The sequence below is a fragment of the Tiliqua scincoides genome, chromosome 1 (genome assembly GCF_035046505.1).
Source record: "Tiliqua scincoides isolate rTilSci1 chromosome 1, rTilSci1.hap2, whole genome shotgun sequence".
Lineage (NCBI taxonomy): Eukaryota > Metazoa > Chordata > Lepidosauria > Squamata > Scincidae > Tiliqua > Tiliqua scincoides.
In genome coordinates, this window is record NC_089821.1 from 267,615,549 (window position 1) to 267,637,998 (window position 22,450).

Sequence of the window (22,450 nt, forward strand, 5' to 3'; positions counted from 1 at the left end):
CCTAATAATACACAAATTGATAACCAGAAACAAGCAGTTGCTGGGGCTTTTGCAGCCAGCTAGCTGTCTTCCTTCCTGTCTTGCCAGCCCTGTCGTACAGACCTGTCATTTCCCAACATTATTCAATTCTTGCCAAACCCACTGATAAGGAGGGCCAACTATATGTGTGTTTTTATAATGCAGTATACACTTAAACAAGCAAAAAAAATTATAGTGATTCTTTGAAGCAAGTGGTGACATTTTAGTCCGTGATCTGAAAAATGGAAACATTCTCCCACTTCATCCCTTCCAGACTCCCCCCCCCTCACTTTTCATCCTGTCTTTCTGTATTCTTTTTAAGCAACTATTTGCAAAACAAAAAGGCAGAGAAGTTGCTGTCTCAGTGGCACCTTAAACAGTTGTGGACAGGTGTGGGGAGTATGGCTAAATGATAAACCTGACTGGTTCTCTCACACTGCTGCCATTCTGCATATTTAACAACAGAACCATTGCATAGTGTACTGGGTGTGTTGTAACAGAATGCAGTGGTTTGCTCTACTTGCTTGTGAGTGCACAATGCTCAAGAGCAAGAATACTGCCAGCTGTGAAGCTTCAGCCTGTGTGTGTGGTATTTTGCAATTTGAGCCCATTCTAATACCTGATAGGTCAGCCTGATAAGGTCTGGCAGCTTGTCAGTGTTGTGTTGTCCTTCTGTAGAGATGCATGATGGGACAAAAAGTGGTCTTTTGGTCAGGGAGGAAGCTGTGCTGGGGAAGGTGGTAGTGACTTCTCCCAGTATGGCTCTTTATTGGACTGCAGAAGAACACAAAGCAGCTGTGGCTTGTCATGCTGAACCACTGAATTTAAAGAATTTAAAACCACTGAATTTAAAGAAGCAGAAAGTAGAGGTAATTTTATTAAAACACAGAGATCTTTTTATTGTCCTGATTGCGCAAGAATAAATTGGGGAAGGTGTATCCTCTTAGTGTCAAATGTGATGCTTCAGTCCAAAGCAGTCTTTTGAATGGTGTTTGACTCTGTGGTAGATCTTGTCCTTTGTATGCAGTGTGCCAGATTCAACCTGTGGCATCTCCAATAACAAGGAGATTAGGGAGCAGTATTGGATATAACTTGAGAGTCACTGCCTCTTGGCTAGTGGTGGTCACTGCTGGGTTAGTAGGTCTGATTTAGCATCATGCAATTTCATATGTTAATATACTCAAATGACCCTTCCTCCCCCCCCCCAAAAAAACTTGGATTTAATGCCAAAGAAGTGTATTGAGGATTTAGAAGCCAGTCCGTACCATGATGTGGCCTTAGGCAAGCCTTTGGCTTTCTTTCTCATACATGCACCCTCTTTCCCACCTGCAGTATTGGTATAATAATAATATTGGGGAAAAATCTCACAGGGTTTTTGTAAGGATTACTGAGAGAATGTATGTGAAGTGCTTTGAGCACCCTATAGCACTATAAAAATCTAAGTAAATGTTAATGGGGAAATTTAATTGGAAGATTAAACTCAAATTTCCCTAATTAATAGAAATAGTGATAGCTTTGTCTAGTATTACTGAACATTTGAAAATTCACTTTTCTGATTCCTATTTGAAGCCCGGTTGCTCAAGTATTTGTTAAGCATTTTAATGATCATTAGCATTCTAGATCAGGGATGAGCAAACATTTTGGTAGGAGGGCCACATCATCTCTCTGACACTGTGTTGGGGTCTGAGAAAAAAGAATTTGTGTTTCAGATTTGAATAAATGTACATAAATTTACATAAACGAATACATTAGAGATGGAACTTATATGAATAAATGAATTTTACTGATCTTATAATACACATGAGAACTATAATACAGGCATGTAGAACCACATGAGAACTACGAACTATTTGCCGAACACCACTTGCACAGTAAAAACATACAGACCAAACCAGAGACACATGGAGACATAAGTTGTTCAAAGGCAATGGGGCAGGATTAAAATAATGCCCATGGAAAAGCAGAAAACATGGAGTCTATAAAATGCCTTGCTCTAACTCGGCCCACAGCATGCATCTGGCGGCTGTGACCAGCAGTCGTGGGCCAGTGCATGCTCCAACAATCTCTGATGGGCCAGAGGCTCATTGGAGACTGGGGGCACCCTGCAGGCCAGATTGGGGGTCTCCGAGGGCTGCAAATAGCCTGCAGGCTGGGGTTTGCCTACCCCTATCTAGTTAGTAGCAGAGCAAACTGCTAAGCAACTGTCTGCAAGCTCTCAGGATCTTTATGTTGATTTTTTTTGCTGTGATATTTCAGTCACCATCAGGGAATCGGCCATTGGTGCCTGATAAACCCCTTTGTGCTTTCATTTAAAATAATAAATGAAGCATCCCGGTCAGCTCCTGAGGCTATGAAAGCCCTGCGTACTTTAACTGATTTTTTGTTTTTTCAACTTCTCCTACCCTTAGGCTAGATTTAGTGGAGGCCTTTGTGGAAGACACAGAACTGCAGCAGTCTCTTCGGGAAGACCTTCTCCGTCGCTTCCCAGACTTCAGCCGGCTAGTGAAAAAATTTCAGAAGAAAGCCACTCTGCAGGACTGCTACAAAATATACCAGGCTATTGATCATATACCTACACTGATCCAGGCTCTGGAGAAGAATGATGGTAATGTATTTTTTCCTCATACATTATTGGATAGCCTTATGCATCTTGCTGCTCTATCTTCATAGCAACCATGGCTGTGTGTGTGGTAACTGGGCAGTCCCAGACTGCCCTAAGAGCATTGCCCTACCAATGCAGTCCCATCAGTTTCCATCCTAACCTTTCTTGAAAGAGCTCAGGTCAGTCTTTTATCTCCACAACAATCCAGAGGGGTAACTTAGCCTGAGAGAGAGAGAGAGAGAACAGCAGCATGCCCAAGGCCTTCCACCAAGCCTTCTGGCAGGTAGAGTCTGCTGTTGCACTTGGGGTATTCATAGTCGTTGGGCACTTTTCCATCATTTTATTAAATCTACTTTCCTTGCTTTTGTCCTGTGAAGTAGCACTTGCTGCCTGACCCTGTTCAGTTCTTGAGCTATTAGGAATATACTTATCCTGATGGTAATCAGTCTTCATCTTCTAGAAATGGGGTAGGCTTACTTCAGTATTTTGCCAAGCTGGAGTGTTCATAAATCGGTGATGTAGCTAATTCAAAGTTGCTATTAACAATGCTAATGCTCTCAACCTCATTCTTTTGCAGTGCCTAGCTGGTCTTGCTTGGCAGCAAATGGCTGTTTTATTTCCCATTGCTTAAACATTTTTTTGACGTAGAAATTGTTGCTTTTTGCAGAAATAATTTGTGAAACACACTACTCCCAATTTTTTTTTTTAAGACTGTAGGGTGACATTTCCATAGCAGCATGAACAAATTGGTCAGTTTTTTTCTGGCAGAAATAATAAGCACATCTTCGCAGCCTGGGCAATTTAAGATAGTCATTTTTTGCCTGATACTGAGTGTAAATATCTGCCTTCCTCATTAAGCTGATAAAAAGTTGAACTTTGCTGATCTCTGTAAATGCACTATTCTGATTCCAGTGTGCCAGTGGCTGAGAAAATGAATAGGGACTTCTGATTAAAATCTTCTTTAATATAACAACCCAGAACATTCACCTTAATTTCATTTACCTAGTCTTTATCTGACAGTTGAACACCACTGATTGAGCTTTGAAAGTGTAGAGCAGGTCACTGAATTCAAATGGAAAAGGACCTAGTTTTGATTTAAAGCACATATTGAAGTACTGAAGCTCTAGAAATTGTTCTGTTTTATTTTGAAGACTGAAAGAACCTCACTAGTTTGAACAAAACACTGGATAACCTGATGATAAACTGATCAAAATAAAATATTATTAATATTGGTTTCTCAGGTTTGTTCTTGTTACAGTGTGGATTTGGTTGGCTGGGAACAAGAAAGGATGTTTGTTTTGCTCCTTGTCTAATGCATTGATTCAGAAGAGGCCTCCATATGCTTACTGGGGATAAAACTCCTTGCTGGTGCTCTGACTTGGCCTGCAACAGCTATGTGGTCTCCCCTCTTTCCTAACCATGTTCTGAAGTATCTTTTAACCTTTTTTCTACCAACAACCTATCTATATTTTGTCTGGACATGGTTGTCTGCCCCTCCTTGCAGGTTTGGCTGACCGGCAGCTATGTCTGAGAGGCCGCCAAGGGCCCCTTCCCTCACTTCCTCCCTCTCCCATTTCAGAGCTGTACATAAGAACATAAGAACAGCCCCACTGGATCAGGCCATAGGCCCATCTAGTCCAGCTTCCTGTATCTCACAGCGGCCCACCAAATGCCCCAGGGAGCACACCAGATAACAAGAGACCTCATTCTGGTGCTCTCCCTTGCATTGGCATTCTGACATAGCCCATTTCTAAAATCAGGAGGTTGCACATGTACATCATGGCTTGTAACCCGTAATGAATTTTTCCTCCAGAAACTCGTCCAATCCCCTTTTAAAGTTGTCCAGGCCAGATGCCATCACCACATCCTGTGGCAAGGAGTCCCACAGACCAACCAAACGCTGAGTAAAGAAATATTTTCTTTTGTCTGTCCTAACTCTCCCAGCACTCAATTTTAGTGGATGTCCCCTGGTTCTGGTATTATGTGAGAGTGTAAAGAGCATCTTTCTATCCACTCTGTCCATCCCCTGCATAATTTTGTATTTCTCAATCAAGTCCCCACTCAGGCGCCTCTTTTCTAGGCTGAAGAGGCCCAAACGCCATAGCCTTTCCTCATAAGGAAGATGCCCCAGTTCAGTAATCATCTTAGTTGCTCTCTTTTGCACCTTTTCCATTTCCACTATGTCTTTTTTGAGATGCGGCGACCAGAACTGGACACAATACTCCAGGTGTGCCCTTATCATCGATTTGTACAACGGCATTATAATATTAGCTGTTTTGTTCTCAATACCTTTCCTAATGATCCCAAGCATAGAATTGGCCTTCTTCACTGCCGCCGCACATTGGGTCGACACTTTCATCGACCTGTCCACCACCACCCCAAGATCTCTTTCCGGATCTGTCACAGATAGCTCAGAACCCATCAGCCTATATGTAAAGTTTTGATTTTTTGCCCCAATGTGCATGACCTTACACTTACTTACATTGAAGCGCATCTGCCATTTTGCTGCCCATTCTGCCAGTCTGGAGAGATCCTTCTGGAGCTCTTCACAATCACTTCTGGTCTTCACCACTCGGAAAAGTTTGGTGTCGTCTGCAAACTTAGCCACCTCACTGCTCACTCCTGTCTCCAGGTCGTTTATGAAGAGGTTGAAAAGCACCGGTCCCAGGACAGATCCTTGGGGCACACCGCTTTTCACTTCTCTCCATTGTGAAAATTGCCCATTGACACCCACTCTCTGTTTCCTGGTCTTCAACCAGTTCTCAATCCAGGAGAGGACCTGCCCTCTAATTCCCTGACTGTGGAGTTTTTTCAGTAGCCTTTGATGAGGGACTGTGTCAAACGCCTTCTGACACATGACAACTTTGTCATGTGTGGCCAAGAAATCCTGAGAGCACTATGGTCACTCAATAATCTTCCAGCCTCCTTCTTGCTCTCAGAGCTGGGTGGGGTTGGGGACATCTGTAACTACCGAGATGTTTCTCACCCATTTCTCCAGCTCCAAACTGGGAAGAAAACTGAGGTTTCCTCCCACTCACCTGATGGTGCAAGCTGACTTGCTGCGGTGAGTGAGGCAAGTGAATTTGTTGAAGCTTGCTGCTGACCAATAGCTGCTTATTCTGTTTAATTTGAGTATTTTTCCCTGCTTTTTTGCTTTGTTTCTAGAGCAGTCGTTCCCAAACTTCTCCTTGGAAGTTTAGGAAGCACTAAGTCTTTGTGAGGCGGGAAGAAGGCAGTGACGTGATCCCCAGGACCATACTGCTGCAGGGAATGGGGTGTGTGTGTTTCCACTAACCTCTGCCTGTACCGACCTCCAGGGTTTGTGGGGAGCCTCACAGAAGCCACTGCAGAGCTCCCCAAGCCTTAGAAAAGTTAAGAATAATTATCAGAAACCACTTTTGGTTTTTGATCATGAAACCAGAAGTGGTTTCCAGTCGTTATTTTTAAAGAACTTCACTAGCTGTTCTAAGGCTTGGGGAGACCTGCATAGGTGTCTTTGGGGCTCCCCGCATCCCCCGGAGGCTGGCACAAGCGAAGTTTGTCCCCAGTAGTGGTGCAATCCTGGGGATTGCGTCTTGACCTCCCCTCCCCCCCATGCCTTAAGGGACCAGGGACAAATGCCTCCCAGGTTGGGCAGATTCATGTGAGAGATGAATCTTTAAATAACTTAAGAGTCCTGTAGCAACCCTTTCTCCTCTTTAGGTGTGGCTGCCTTCCCTCTCTTCCTCATTCTTTGCTGCTTTCAACCGTTTGAAAATGCCCCTCTTTAACCCTTTCTTCTTATGATTTTGAACTATTCTAACACTTCCATTTAGAGCAGTGGTTCCCAGGAATCCATGGACCACTGAGACAAAATTGGAATTGGCACGGACCACGTGCAACCAGGGCCTCCAAGAGGAATTTTATCAGGGTGTACAATGTTTCTTTTGAGCTCCTTCCCAAAGGGGGAGGGGGTGAACAAAAGTGAGGTAGGGTGATGACAGGAAGTGAAATGGGGCAGAGAGGGTTGCAACAGGTAGAGTCTTTGGAGCCCTGGTCTACTGTGCTTCCCAATGTGGAGCCCAGGTCTGCCTTCTCAAACAGAGTCAGTAGCTAGGTACAGTAATACAGAAAACCAAACACACTCTGAAGTCTCTAAAAAATTTAAAAAATGAAAAATAATTGCAGAAAATTAGATCTATGTATATGAAATTGTACTTCTGCAGCAGCTGCAGTCCCACAGCTGGGTCCTGGATACACTCCTGGGAAGCACCATATATGTGCTGCTGATGATCCTACTCTGATTTTCTTAGGGGCATCTGCCTGGCCACTGTTGGAAGCAGAACACAGGGCTAGGTAGGCTTTCAGCTTAACTCAAAACAATTCTTACATATATTTGTATGTGGTGTTTTATTTTTGGCAGGAAAACACAGTATGCTTGTACAAGGTGTATTCACGAATATTCTCAATGAGCTGTTCTCTGATTTCTCCAAGTTCCAAGAGATGATCAGTACAACTTTAGACATGGACAAGGTAATATGCAAAAGCCCAGAGACTGATAGGCTGTGGTTTGGGTTTGTAAATTAAATATATAGACATGTGCCGATATCTTCAGGATTTCTGTTCCAGAACCTCCTGCGGATACGTGAAACCATGGGATACTAGGGATGCCCCCACCCCCTGCGCAGCTTCTGGAGAGCTGTTCCCCTCATCTCTGGAAGCTCTTCTGAGCCCTGATGAGGCAGTGCACATCCATTTGCAGCATTTATGGTGCTCAGAATGTCTGTTTAAGCCAGAAACGTCACTTCCAGTTTCTTGGAAAAACCAGAAGTGAAATTTTTATGCCTCTAAAACACATTATGAGGGCTGAAGAAACCCTTAGTGGCCTAGAGTACATTTACAAAAAAAACCAGAAGTAGCATTTTTTTGGCCTAAACAGCCATTCTCAGCCCCACAGAGGCTGTGGGCAGACGTGCAGCGTCTCTGCAGGGCTCAGAGGAGCCTCCAGAAGAAGGGGAGCACAGCTCCCTTGCCTACGGTGAGTGCATGGGGGGGGGTCTGCATCCATAGAAAATCGAAACTAGGGGATCCATGGATATACTCTGTGTTACTAGCATGCATAGCTAATTTATTTATATCCAAAAGTTTTAACTGTCTTTAGAAAAAATGTGCTCTAGGCAGTTCACAATCCAAAATACTGAAAATAACTGTATCTCAATAAATAATAAACTCATGCATTTCACAGTTTAAACTGGGGACGATGACTAGTAATGCAGAATGACTCAGAACATTAAGTCCATCTAGCCAGTTAGCTCGACGTAAGGAGGCCTGCACTTACCTCTGAAACTTAATAGAGAGACAGATGTAGAAAGTGTTTCTTGAAGAGGGAATTCCAAACTCTTGATGCCATAGAAAAGACCCTGCTATGAACAGCCACAGAAGTCTTCTTCCAAATAAATGGGGCATGCAGCAGGTACTTTTCCTGAAGATTTCAGAAGGCATGGGCGTTTATATGGGCTGAGACATTCTTTGCAGTGTACTTTCAATGACTGGTTCTTTATTAACAGGGCAGATTGTTATCCTGGTTTACATCACAGAAATGGGGAAAAAAACTAGAAAACCATGAAGTCCAAATCTCCTTTCCCAAAGCAAGAATATCAACTGTCTGTTGATCAAGTTTCGTAACTCAGCCCATAGAGTATCTCAAATAAAGAATGAATTACACCCTACCATGTTGGCATACAGCTCCACATGCATCAAGCAAATGAGATAATTGCAGTTGTATGCAACTGGATCAGATGGGTTTCTTTAGTGTGACTGTGTGTGTGTATGCTAATGGTACAGGAAGGATAAATGCAAGGGGAAACTCCTTGTGATTTGAGTTGTATTTATTATGAATGTTGCTTTGATTTGTGGAGCAAGTGTTTCAAAAGCACAAAGTTCATAGCGCTAATTGGAACAAGCTGAAATTAGATTAGATCAGTGTTTAGGTAGGGATAAGGAATGGAGTTATAAAAAGAGCTATACATACCTCCTCCCTTCCCTGGAAATTGAAATTCTGCATTGGGGAAAAAAAGAATTCTGCAGCCTGTATTGAAATGAAGTAAATTATGTGTTTATTTATGTACAGGTACGGCCACTGTATCCACAGATCCTGTATCCGCAGATCTGGTTCAGTGTGGATCCTCTGGACCCACCTTGAGCTGGGCCCCACCTGCACCTCCAAAGGTGACCAGAGCTGCACTCAGAATCGCCCGTAAAGGCAAAAAAAACTTCTGGTTTCCTGAGAGAAAATGGAAGTGGCGTTTTTTTGGCTCTCCAGACCACTGAAGCCCACAGAGGCTGCAGGCGGACAAGTGCAGCCTCTGCAGGCTTCAGAAAGCCCCCCAGAGGTGACCTGCTCAGGTCCACTTCAGAGAGCATGAGAGGCCAAAAATTGCAGGTTCACTTATCCTTGATTTTCGGTATCTGCAGGGGCCGAGAATGCATCCCCTGCGAATACCAAGGCCCAACTGGTACTGTATAGTTTTCCCTCTCTTCTGTCATGAGGAGAAGTCAAGTTGATGATGGGAGTGGAGGAAAAAAGAGCATCCTAAAATTATGCATGGTGTAGAGAGAGTGAGTAGAAGAGACATTTCTCTGTGGGGGAGGGCATTCATCACAGCATGGGTTGCCCCTCTGCTGTCAAGAGGCAGGGCCAGACCTGTTCAGGTCTTCTCCTTCCGGGGGAGGGAGCTCCAATCCCAGTGCGGCTCTGCCTCACCAGAGTGAGGTCACACTTGAGTGAGCTCCCTCAGCTTACCCTTCAGGTCTTTTCTATTTTCTCCTTCCTTTCTCCCTTCTTTCCCCACTCCCCTCCCTGCTCCTCGCCCAGCCCTGCTCCGGTTCACCTATTTTCCTCCCTTTCTTTTCTTCTCCTCAGGCAGGGGACTTGGTCAATGGGCGGGTGTTCTGTCCCTGCTAGCCTCAGCAGCCAACACTGTGCAATTGGGAGGTCTGTGCAACCTCATGGTGCTCCTCAGATTGAGAGACGCCCAGCCGGGGGGGGGGGGAAGCGAGTGACAAACACAGCAGGAGGTGCGGACAAGCACTTTCCACTTAGGGTGCGCCACTGATCGCCTCAGAATGTCCTGCAGTGTCCGGAGGGGAGGTTTTGCCCCGGACCCTTAGCCGTAACCACACTGCTTCAGGCAGCGCCACGATGGACTACCAGCGCAGCGGCAGCGGGGCTTGGCACATTTTTCTCATGTGCGTCGTCTTGAGAGAGTTCATTATTGGTGCTGATATGGAGGCTGCTGGCACATTGGCAAGAGAGGGGACAACATTTCCCCCTCACGAGCGTATGAATCGGGTGATAATAAAAAGGGAGCTGCTCTATCCACGTCTCAGCTAAGCGACATGGTGAAGGAGGCTGTTGAAGGGGTGTTTCAGAGTCGCCTGAAGGACCTGGTGAAAGCCTGCAGGGCAGCAGATTTCCCTTCAGCGCCCCCCCCCCCACAAGGCAAAACGGAAGAGGTCCCTCAGCCCTCCCCTTCAGCTTGGGTTTCCCGGTTCTGACTCATACTCTGAGAGATCTTCCCCAACCCCTGCAAAATGCAAGGCTCTTAAGGCCTCTAATAAAACTGCTAACAAGAAAGCTTCAGCTGTTTCTCTTGATCAAAGCTCATTTTCTTCATCCTCTGACAGGGAGGAGGGGGAGCTCTTGGGGGATGAGGGAAGGAACAGGAAGAAGCCCCCAAAATGGACAGGCTCTTCCCTATTGATCTTTTTTCTAGAGCAGGGGAGTCCAAATTTTTGACAGGAGGGCCATATCATCTCTCTGACACTGTGTTGGGGGCAGAAGAAAAAAAGAATTAGTTTACATTTCAAATTTGAATTAATTTACATAAATTTACACAAATGAATATATTAGAGATGGAACTTATGTGAATGAAGTTCTTGCAATAGCTCAAGACCTATAAAAGGCCTTGTTCAAAGCAAGGTCAGCCTTTCCTTAGCTGCTGCTGCATCACAGATGTGAAACAGCAAGCAGTGGGGGGGGATCCTCATCCCACAGCTCACGTGAGATGTTCAACAGTCACCCTCATGCTGAGAGCAGTTGTATTGCGGTTGTAGTGCAGGCTACATCAAGTCTCTGGAGGGCCAGACACTCATTGGAGACTGGGAGCTCCCTGCGGGCCGGATTGGGAGTGCCTGAGGGCCGCAAGTGGCCCCAGGGCCAGGGTTTGGGCACCCCTGTTCTAGAGTGTTATACAAAACCTCTATTGCCTTAGAACTTACCTCAGACACATAGCCTTTTAAAAACCCACTCCCAGAGACAGGCAGTTACTGTTCCCATAGGGACTGACTAAGCCAGATGTGGTGCCTTTTCCTAAGGACTTTGAGAGAGTCCTGGACAGTGAATGGAAGAAACCTATTCACCCCAAAGAGAGTTCCAGCGTAATTAACAAACTATACCCTTCCTGAGAATATCATGAAGCGCCTTCAGGTGCCTTCAGTGGATGCCCCAGTGGAAGCCATTTCTTTGTCAGCTCGTCTAGTTTGATTCAGTTCTTATGACTTGTCTTCAGTTTATCTAACAGCTTCCCTCTTGCTTTGTCCCTTGAAGCTTCAGATTACTTTGCTGCTTCATGTAAATGTGTTGGTTAAATTTTTCTTTGCTTTATATAAATGGATCTTAAACAAAACCTCACAGAAATTGTTAGGCAAGATTTTGTGATCATTTGCAAATCCATGGAAATTAATTGAAGCTGATGTTGGAGGGACAGCTGTGAGCACTGGAACCATGAACTTCCTGCAGTGTAAGAAACCAGAATATTGCATGTTGAGATTAAACCCATACAGTCGGGGGGGGGGGGGAGGAATGGCAGGCAAATTTGCTTAATGGAAGAGTCACATACAATAATTTCAGATGTTTGAGAGAAGCAATATTTAAGAAGCATTTAAAGTCTTGAATAAGTTTACTCACCATGAACATTAAACTTATGTGTTAATCTAGTGGACTCTCAGTTTATAGCCAGTAATTATTATAAAACGTGAACATTTTTTATTTAGCTTTTATATTAATTGTGATGCAAAATGGAACTCAGCCAACATAATTCTGCAAGCTGCACATTATATGTCAAAGAGCTACATGTACCTCACAAGCCATGGTTTGGTCACCCCTGTTATGCAGGCTAGTATTTTAGCATTAAAACCAGTAAAGATCTATCATTCTCCTCTTTAATAGAGTACAGTGCAGCTGCAAGTTGTCATAGCAACCAAACTATATTGGTAACTTGTGCTGACTGAACTTCCTGTTTATGGGCTGAGATTTGTAGAGCCACAGATATGCATTATATGATGTAGTCTGTCACTATTATTTATAGAAGTGCCATTTCTTGTAAGTTATACTTCTTAATTTAAACCATATTCCTTTTTAATTACAATAACAATAATTAAAACACCAAAAATAGCAAATCAACAATAAAGCAATCAAAATAAAGAAACAAAAGCAATACTGTCAAGGCCCACATGATGGCTATAGTTTAGGCAATTTGTCTGTTGGAACAAGATGCAAAAATGTAATAAAAGTAGAAGATTAGTCTCGCAGGGCTTGCATGCTAACTTGAAAAAGGCCCACTCCCTCTCCTTTAACAGTGTATAGGGTGATCCAAAAGTCTTGTTGCCCCCATGTAGATGGTTTAAATGCATCAATCTCCAATGAACAGAGAGGACAAAAATGAAACAAAACTGTTGGCAAGATTTACTTCTGTCAATGCACCTGTAATTGGAAAACACAATAATTAGCAATGATTTTTGTATTCCATGGGGGGGGGGGGGGAACTGGACTTCTTGATTAAGTGTAAGCAAGTGTAAGCAAGTGTAAGCAAATAAAGGCAGATCCTATCTAACAGGACTTACTTCTGAGTAGACACTGTTCTACCACCCATTGTTAGGATAGTCCATCTTGAGTGTATGTTTTAGATTTCTTCATTAGAGATCCCAAAGAGGTTCCCAACCAAATCAGCAAGTCTTTAACATGCAAGCTTCCTGATTTTAAAAGCAACCCTCTCGGAGAGAGCACTTGAAGTTCATTGATCTGCCAAGTATTTTTGTTTCTGTTAAGTGCTTCAAAAACCTACTTGAGCAGAGATGACAGTGGGACAAAAGATGTTCTTAACAAAAGAGATGATGGTTTCATTTTGTTCAACTGTCTGAAAAATGGAAGGGGGGAGCCTGTTTCACCAGAAACTCAAAACAAGATTAAAATTTCTTAAAGCATAAATCCATAAATTGTCAAAATAAAATATTTGTCTTTGAGAGGCAGCTGTCAGCATAACACCTTTACGAGAAGTGGAACATAATTCAATTTTCTTTTGTCTGCTGCAAAGAACAGGTGGAGTGGTGCAGCCTGGCAACTGGCAGTTGGAGAAGCAGCTCATTTTAGGACTCTGGTTGGGATGGCTACCACTAGAGTAATTGCTGAAGTGCAGCCAATGGGGCTGCTAGTCAGGGAGTATTCAACTGAAAGGGTGTTCTCAGTTGTGGCACCCCCTTTATGGAAGCCTTCTTCCAGGGAGGCTTGCCTGCCATCTGTGCTTATGTCCTTTTGGTTCCCAGATGGCATCTTTTTATTTTCTGAGGTCTTTTCAAGTGAGATATTTTTGTGATGACGCTTGTCTCTTATTGCATTCATTGTATTGTTTTGATTGCACATGGCTTTTTATGTAGACCACCGTGGATGTATCTGTTGAAGAGCAACATATAAATACTTGTCAGGCCTAGCACCCATCTGCCACCCACCTCTGCAGCATGAGATTTGCCATGCAACACAACTTCCTGCTCTTTCTCTATGAAACCCTGCTTCCATGTTGCATAACCATGACCTTTACTATGCCAATAACACAGGCCTACAAAATTGAGGGTCAGAAAAGTTTTTCCCACACTTTATGGTGGTTTGATATGAATTTGGGGTGGTGATTCCAAAAATGGCATCTGTTTTGCCCTATCATGTCTAGTTTTGGAAATATAGTATAGCCTCATTAGTGAATGGTTCAGGCAACTTCCTCAGGAGGAAGCCATGCTATAGGCTTCCTCCTGAGGATGCTGCTTTGAACCATTCACTAAAGAGGCTATGCCGTGTCTCCAAAACTAGACATGATACAGCAAAATGGAAGCCATTTTTGGAATTGGCACCCCAAATATACCCAGGAATTGGTGTAATGTTTAAGGAAGCAAAATGTGTGCTGGCCTGTGTAATAGTACCCCTTTCAGCATTTAACTTAAGGGGAGGGGCTGCAGCTGTGCCCCTGTGGTAAGGCACCTTCTTTGTATGCAAAGGTCCCAGATTTAGACTCTTCTATCTCCCTGGCAGAGTTGGGAAACCCTACCTCAGACTCTGGAAAGGCATTGTCTTTCTATCCATGTAGACCAGGGGTGGCCAACCTTTTACCTTTAGGGCTCCTGGCCCTTGTAACATTTAGGTAGAGGAGGGAATTTCAGGTTGTCCTCTCTGAGACAACAAGCTGCACCTGCTGGCATTTTCTACATAATTGTTAAAGGTCAAGGAGCCCTAAAGTTGAAAGGTTGGCCACTCCTAATATAGACTATATAGTGCTAGAGGTACCCAGGAGAGTGACAGTAGAAGGTCCTAATATCTCCAAAATAGCAAAAGCAGAATCAGTTATGCAAAATGTGCAGGATTTGCATAAATGCAGGCAGAACATTAGCTTCACAGCTCTGGGTGCGTCCAAGCCAGCATTTCTGTCACATTAGTATTTGGTTTTGTCCCTTACTATTCCAGAATGAGTGGCAGCCTATTTTGTCTACATAGCTGAGCTCAGATGTCTATCTGAAATATATCTGGCTGAGATTCTTTTAACTGGAGATGTTGGAAACTGAACCTGGGAATTTTTTAGTAGGAAGCAGGGGTTCCTCATTAACAGTGGCTCCAAAGTTGTGTGCATATATTGGCAGGTCCCTGAATCTGATCCAGCGATACACTAGGTATGATGATGAATTAAAATCTTATTCATCCTACATTTTGCAGGATTTTGCTCGCTCTTAGGGAGGTCACTTCTGCACTTCTCTGGTGCAGAGACACCAGGGGTGTCAAACTAAGACCCCCCAGGCAGGGTGCTGCCCTGGAAGCTCTCTATCTGCCCTCCATGATAATTGGACTCTCCCAGCAGCTGATAGCAGAGACAGAAGTGGCACTTCTGAAAGATGGGTGCTGGGGTGTCCGCTGCTGAAAGGCCAGCCTGCATGATAATTGAGCTCTTCCAGCAAATCCTTTCAGCATGCCATGTCTGCTGAGGCTCTGGGAGGGAGAGATGGAAGGATGCTTCAGAAGGTGAGGAATGGTATGGAGGAAAAGGCAGATCAAGAGGGGTGAGAGAGTGAAAATGCCAAGTCGCTGAGTGGTTACCATGTGGGCCACGCTTTTAGCAGCACCACTTTGCAGAGCACTTCTCAGCTGCTGGGCTGTGAAGTGACGCTTCAGCAATAGCAGTGCTGCTGAAAGGACAGCCTGTGTGATAACTGGGCTCTTCTATATCTCGAAAATATGATCAGTATTTGTGTATTTTCTCTTCTGTCATTTGCAGCTAATGAGTTCCTAAGTGAGAAAAACATGCCTATTTCTGGTCATCACTTGCTTGATGGCATTGCTTCTGACAAGGCCATGAATGCTATTTGGTCCACTGTATGAAACAAGATTGACACCCCGGTTTATAAAGTTTATTTCAAAAGGGAAGGATGGCATTTAAATTTTTCAGCCTTAAAGCAAACAAAGGAATACTGTTTTGAAGCTGCCCATGCAGAATGTTTATATAGCTTCATCCTCTCCCCCCCCCCTTTTTTTGCTGCAGTGCAGGCTACAGTGTACTGTGATTAGGTATAGAAAACATATAATCCTGACAAGTTTTATGTGGGTCCCTTTAGGGCAAGAAAGGCAGAATAAGGTAAACAATCATTTTTAAACATTCAGGCTTGAGAGTAACAAATACGAGCTGCTGGTGCTTAGGGAGTTTGCAATGGAATATAGAATTCTTTATCTCTTCTAGAATTCTTTCCTCCCCAATATTCCCCCCCCCCCAATATTTCTAGTTGAAGTGAGTTGTCCTTCTCTTTAATTTCAGCAGTCATGGCTATTGAGAACATATCAGGAATCAGTTTTCCTGATGTGGTGATGTAAAAAAACGATCTTTGCCGGCAATGGCAGGACTAGCCAGAAAGAGTTTGACAATATTTTTCTAAAAGGAAAGTGGTGTGGAAGTCTATGATTTGGGAAATCTCCTTTCAAACTTTTTTTCTATGGGCTTGTCAAAAGTGAGAGCTTTCTCTTTTTATACCTTGGAGCACTGGCATACCTGCCTGTTTTACTGCCCTGGGGCCATGCCTCCAAATGCTGCCCCTGACCCGAAAATAATTGTGGTGATGTGATGTCACCACGATTACTTCTGCACTTGCTGCTCCCCAGTCCAACCACCCAGGAAGAGGGAGCAGGCTGTGGCTTCTTGCAACCTTTCCCTGCTGCCTTGGGCAAAGCTCTGCCTACCTTCCTCCTAGGCAGGGCAACCTCAGCTTGGCTGTACTGCTGTTGAGGCCGGAGTGAACATGCTCGGTTGACACTCTCCCAGGGGAAGAGATGGGGCAGCCCCATCGCCAACAGTGCAGGCAGAAACTAGGAAGTTAAAGGAGCAGCAGGATGGGTTGTGCTGAGCGGAAGGCAGGCACTGCACTGGTCAGTGCTGGTGATGGGCCAGGGGGAGCACAAACTCTATGTGGGGGTGTTTGGTAACGGAATTCAGTGTCGGAAAAGCAGCGGCTCAGGAAAAAACTGATTAGCAGGGGAATGAGTGGAATTCTCATGAGTGGGCAGGAGGTCTGGTCTAGAGGGTAGAGCCTCCATTTGCCTGAAGATTAACATCCACAAGGTCGCCAGTTCGAGGCCACCGGCACTGTGCGACCTTGAAGCAGCTGACAAGCTGCAGCTGAGCTGTTCCATCTGCTCGGAGCGTGGGAGGATGGAGGCCAGAATGTTAAACCAGATCGGAGTGTAACAGCTTGAATGTGGTGGTTCTTGAAAGAGAGAACCTTCTTTCAATTTGTAAAAATCCCTGCGTGGATTTAATAAGCCTGCCTGTGTAAACCGCCTTGAATAAAGTCTTGAATAAAGACCAAGAAAGGCGGTATATAAATACTGTATATTATTATATTTATATTATTCTATGTCACCCCTCCCCGATTGTTGCGTGGGGGATTTGCAATCCTTGCCCCTCCCAGTATGCCAGTGCCTTGGAGTCACTCTGTTCAGTTGATTGTGCCTGCATGGAAGGGACTGGAAGCTGGACTTTGGAAGCCATGCTTTTTAGAAAAGCAAAGTAAGCATTTCAATTCTCAATGTACTTTGTGCATAGAAGGGAAAAACATTTGGAAGGTATGCCATCTTCAGGACTAGAAACCTTAAACAACAAAAGTAACAGGTCCTCAGAACAAATGAATCTGCCTTCTAGCAAGTAAGAACTTTGGTCCATCTAACTCGGGGGGGGGGGGGTCCATACCCTGGTCTGTGGGCCAGATCTGGTGCGCCAGGATTTTCGGTCTGGGTGTGGCAGTGGTGAAGCTTTACTGTTTCACCTGCAGCCACCGTTCATCATGCCCAGTTGTCATAGAGCCTTATGCTGGGCAGCCAAGTCCCGCAGGGAATGGGGCACGGAACCTTCTAGGGTAGTGTTTCTCAAACTGTGGGTCAGGACCCACTAGATGGGTTGCAAACCAATTTCAGGTGGATCCCCATTCATTTCAATATTTTATTTTTATTATATTAGACTTGATGCTCTCATGGCATGTGTCTGCATTTGGGGACATGTTACAGACCTGTACATTTAACAAGCAACTATGCTTATTCTTTTAACAGTGATAGTCAATGGGACTTACTCCTGGGTAAATGTGGGTAGGATTGCAGCCTAGGATTGTTAAAAATGTTCCTGCTTGATGATGTCATTTCTAGTCAGGACATCACTTCTGGCGGGTCCTGGCAGATTCTCATTCTAAAAAGTGGGTCCCGTTGCTAAATGTGTGAGAACCACTGTTCTAGAGCAGGGGTGCCCAAACCCCGGCCCTGGGGCCACTTGCGACCCTCGAGGACTCTCAATGCGGCCCTCAGGGAGCCCCCAGTCTCCAGTGAGCCTCTGGCCCTCCGGAGATTTGTTGGAGCCTGCACTGGCCCGACGCAACTACTCTTAGCATGAAGTCAACTGTTTGACCTCTCAACTGAGCTGTGGGATGAGGGCTCCTACCACTGCTTGCAGTTTCACATCTGTGATGCAGCAGAGGCAGCAAAGGAAAGGCCAGTCTTGCTTTGTACAAGGCCTTTTATAGCCTTGAGCTATTGCAAGACCTTCATTCATTCATATAAGTTCATCTTTAATATATTCATTTATGTAAATTTATTCAAATTTTAAATGTAAATTAATCCCCCCCCGGCCCCCGACACAGTGTCAGAGAGATGATGTGGCCCTCCTGCCAAAGTCTTTGGACACCCCTGTTCTAGGGCAACATGCAGTGGAAGCAGCTGCCTGATGCGACTCTGTGCGACGATCAGGCATGATGCTCAGTGGCTGTGGGGCACAACAGTAAGGCTTTACCCGTGCCATGCCTGGAACAATAATCCCGGTGCACTGTGGGCTGCAGTTTGGAGACAGTGATCAAACTGAATACCATCTTTGTACTATTGGCATCAACTCTCTAGGGCAGCCATTTTCAACCTTTTTTAGCTCACGGCACACCGACAAGGCACTAAAATTGTCAGGACACACTATGAGTTTTTTACTTACATTAAATCACTACATTACAATTAATTGTTAATATAATTAATACAATTATATTATTACATGACAAAAACAAGAAGCTTGGAGAGGAAAGTATATGTGATTGTGAAAAGGATGAAAAATGATATTAAAGTGTTATGTGAGAAAGTGCTGGCAAAGAGAGGTCAGATTGAGCACATAGGAGAGCTGTGGGGTGAGGGGCAATGAAGAGACATGAGTGAAACTACAGGATTCAGCTGGAGTGGGGGGAAGAGAGAACTTGAAGCAAGTGATTCTGAACCTGAAGAAGCGCTGAACAACGTTGAGTGCCTGTCTGTGTTGGAGGAGCTTGACAGTGAACCAACCCTAGCAGAACTTCACGTGGTCCTGGACTCCCTTGCCTTTGGCAAGGCACCTGGAAAAGACAGCATCCCTGCTGAAGTCCTAAAGTGCTGCAAAGTGTTCATCGTCACTGAGCTGCATGAAATCCTCTGTCTTTGCCGGAGAGAAGGTGGAGTACCTCAAGACATGAGGGACGCAAACATCATCACACTATACAAGACAAAGGCGACAGGGGTGACTGCAGCAACTACCGCGGCATCTCTCTCCTTAGCGTAGTAGGAAAGCTGTTTGCCCGAGTTGCACTAAAGAGGCTCCAGGTACTTGCAGAGAGCGTCTATCCAGAATTGCAGTGCGGATTCCAAGCCAACAGGTCCACCACTGATATGGTATTCTCCCTTAGACAACTGCAGGAGAAATGCAGGGAACAACGACAGCCACTCTTTATAGCCTTCATAGATCTCACGAAGGCTTTTGACCTGGTCAGCAGAGACGGCCTCTTCAAGATTCTCCCCAAGATTGGATGTCCACCCAGGCTCCTCAGCATCATCAGATCTTTCCACAAGGACAAGAAAGGCACTGTTGTCTTTGATGGCTCCACATCAGACCCCTTTGACATCCGAAGCGGAGTGAAGCAGGGCTGTGTTCTTGCGCCAACCTTGTTTGGGATTTTCTTCGCTGTCCTGCTGAAGCATGCCTTTGGAACTGCAACAGAAGGCATCTATCTCCAGATCAGACGGAAAGCTCTTCAACCTCTGCAGACTGAGAGAAAAGTCCAAGGTTCAGCTGAAATGTCTGCGTGACTTCCTCTTTGCCGACGATGCAGCTGTCACTACCCACTCTGCCAAAGATCTCCAGCAGCTCATGGATTGTTTTAGCAAGACCTGCCAAGATTTTGGACTGACAATCAGCCTGAAGAAAACACAGGTCATGGTTCAGGATGTGGACTCACCTCCCTGCATTACAATCTCTGCACATGAACTGAAGGTTGTCCATGACTTTGTGTACCTTGGCTCAACGATCTCCGACACTCTTTCTCTCCATACCGAGCTAAACAAGCGCATCGGTAAAGCAACTACCACGTTTTCCAGACTCACAAAGAGAATCTGGTCCAACAAGAAGCTGACGGAACATACCAAGATCCAGGTCTATAGAGCTTGCGTCCTGAGTACACTTGTGTACTGCAGTGAGTCATGGACTCTTCGCTCACAACAGGAGAGGAAACTGAACGCTTTCCACATGCGCTGCCTCCGACGCATCCTCGGCATCACCTGGCAGGACAAAGTTCCAAACAACACAGTCCTGGAACGTGCTGGAATTCCTAGCATGTATGCACTGGTGAAACAGAGACGCCTGCGTTGGCTTGGTCATGTCGTGAGAATGGATGATGGCCGGATCCCAAAGGATCTCCTCTATGGAGAACTCATGCAAGGAAAGCACCCTACAGGTAGACCACAGCTGCGGTACAAGGACATCTGCAGGAGGGATCTGAAGGCCTTAGGAGTGGACCTCAACAAGTGGGAAACCCTGGCCTCTGAGCGGCCCGCTCGGAGGCAGCCTGTGCAGCATGGCCTTTCCCAGTTTGAAGAGACACTTGGCCAACAGTCTGAGGCAAAGAAGGAAGGCCCATAGCCAGGGAGACAGACCAGGGACAGACTGCCCTTGCTCCCAGTGTGGAAGGGATTGTCACTCCCGAATCGGCCTTTTCAGCTACACTAGACGCTGTGCCAGAACCACCATCCAGAGTGTGATACCATAGTCTTCCGAGACCGAAGGTTGCCAACAATAATAATGTGAGAAAGTGCTGGCAAAGGGAGATCAGATTGAGCACAAAGGAGAGCTGTGGGGTGAGGGGCAATGAAGAGACATGAGTGAAACTACAGGATTCAGCTGGAGTGGGGGGAAGAGAGAACTTGAAGCAAGTGATTCTGAACCTTTGGAAAGTGCGGAGGAGTGAAGGGAGGGATAGTAAGAGAGGTGCTGGCTGCAATTATGAGATTTGGGGGGGGGCAGTGTGCCTGTGGGAGGGAGTGGGTTGGGGAGAAGTGCAAATTGCCTGCTCCTGTTTTTAAGGGAAAAAAAGTGTGACCAAAAGCCCAATCCTAGGCATTTCTACTCAGAAGTAAGCCCCATTATAGTCAATGGGGCTTACTCCCAGGTAAGATGGAGATCCCCTAAAAGGCAATGCAGGGAAGGGTCGCTTTGGGAAGTTGCAGGCAAACTGTGGCAAGGAAAAAAGACTTTCCAGGACCCTTTGAGCCAACCAGTTCTTAGGCTGGTAGCCTCAGCAGACTCACCCACTTCATACCTGCTTGCCTGCTCCTGGCTCCCTCGTTCTCACTCACTCCCTCCACCCACCGGCACCTCCAAGCTTCTCTGCCCAATCAGCACGCAGAGGAGGCAAGGACTTAATGCCCAAGCCTAGGCATGTCTACTCAGAAGTAAGCCCCATAATAGTCAGTGGGGCTTACTCCCAGGTAAATCAGGATCAGGTTGCAACCTTCGTCTTGCTCAGCAGCAAGCGACAGCAGGAGGTGCAAAGCAGTCGCAACCAACCCCTTCGCGGCTGCCTGCTCCTTCTGCTGCGTGTAAGGCTCAAAGCAGCTGCTTCCCTCGTGTGCTTGGCTGCTGCCTGTCTGCTCTGATCTCACAGCACAGCTGAGGCAGCCTTGCGGCACACTAGTATGCCACGGCACAGTGGTTGAAAAACGCTGTTCTAGGGCAAGGGTTCTCAAACTGGTGGGTTGCAACCCACCAGACCGAGAAGCCCTGCCTCTGTCCCTGTAAGTGGCAGGGTGATGGCGATGACGTGATCAGAACAGTTGTGCTGCCACTGCGGTCACGGGGCCTTTATTTTTTGTTTACGTGTTCTGTTTATTTATAATAGCAAAAATAAAAAGACAGTAAAAAAAACATTAAAGATACATTTAAAAAGTGCAGAAAATACCTCTAATAGTGTAGCACAGGCAAAGTAGAATGTTCTAATTACTTAGAGCTTAATAGCTTAATAAAGTTAATTTCTAATATTATTAATATATACGTTATCTCCAACAGCTCATCTTCTCGTTATAAGTATTCCATTTCAGATTAATATTCTCTGTTCTTTTCAACCTAATCTTTAAATCTGCAACTCGTTAATATTCTCTTCCCAATGCAGAAAGTCAATAATTGATTTCCAGTTCTTCCTAAAATTTTATGTTGATTTCACTTTAAGTAATGTTGTAAGTTTATCCATTTGTGCAAAGTCCATAACTTCTTGTCCACCATTCTTCTAATGAAGGAATATCTGTAGTTTCCAATATTGTGCACAAAATATTCTAGCTGCACTTGTCTTTTATAAAAATAGGGGAGTCATTTATTTTAATACTTTCTCATGCTCTCCTCATGTAGAGTAGGTGTGAGCAATTTCAAGCTTGTAGACCTTCTATTTTTTTCTCAGTAGAACCCCTATGCACACCAACCAGAACCAGATGCAGAATGATTGACTTGGGACAGACCCACAGCCCAGTCCTATATTCAGCGGTGCCGCCGGGTGCGGTGCCACCAAAATGGCTACCGCTGTGGCACTTCCGAGGCTGCCACAGGTCTGCTTGGAGAGAGGAGACTTGTTCTTTTCCCTCAGGGAAAACCCCAGGCCCCACAATGGGCTTCTCAAGTCTGCGCCAGCTATTTTGCCAGCACAGACTTGACAACCTCTGTGTTGAGCTTGCAGTTCAAC

The 22,450-nt window shown here is 45.2% G+C and overlaps 1 protein-coding gene across 2 annotated transcripts in view; it reads left to right on the forward strand.

The window, feature by feature from the left end:
* The window catches only part of MSH2 (mutS homolog 2), a 98,267-nt gene that overhangs the window by 52,348 nt on the left and 23,469 nt on the right, over positions 1 to 22,450 (forward strand). For both annotated transcript variants that reach the window (XM_066611882.1, XM_066611883.1), the window contains exons 7-8: positions 2,427 to 2,623; positions 7,023 to 7,132. In XM_066611882.1, coding sequence (XP_066467979.1) covers positions 2,427 to 2,623; positions 7,023 to 7,132 — 307 coding nt within the window. The remainder of the gene's footprint in view (positions 1 to 2,426; positions 2,624 to 7,022; positions 7,133 to 22,450) is intronic.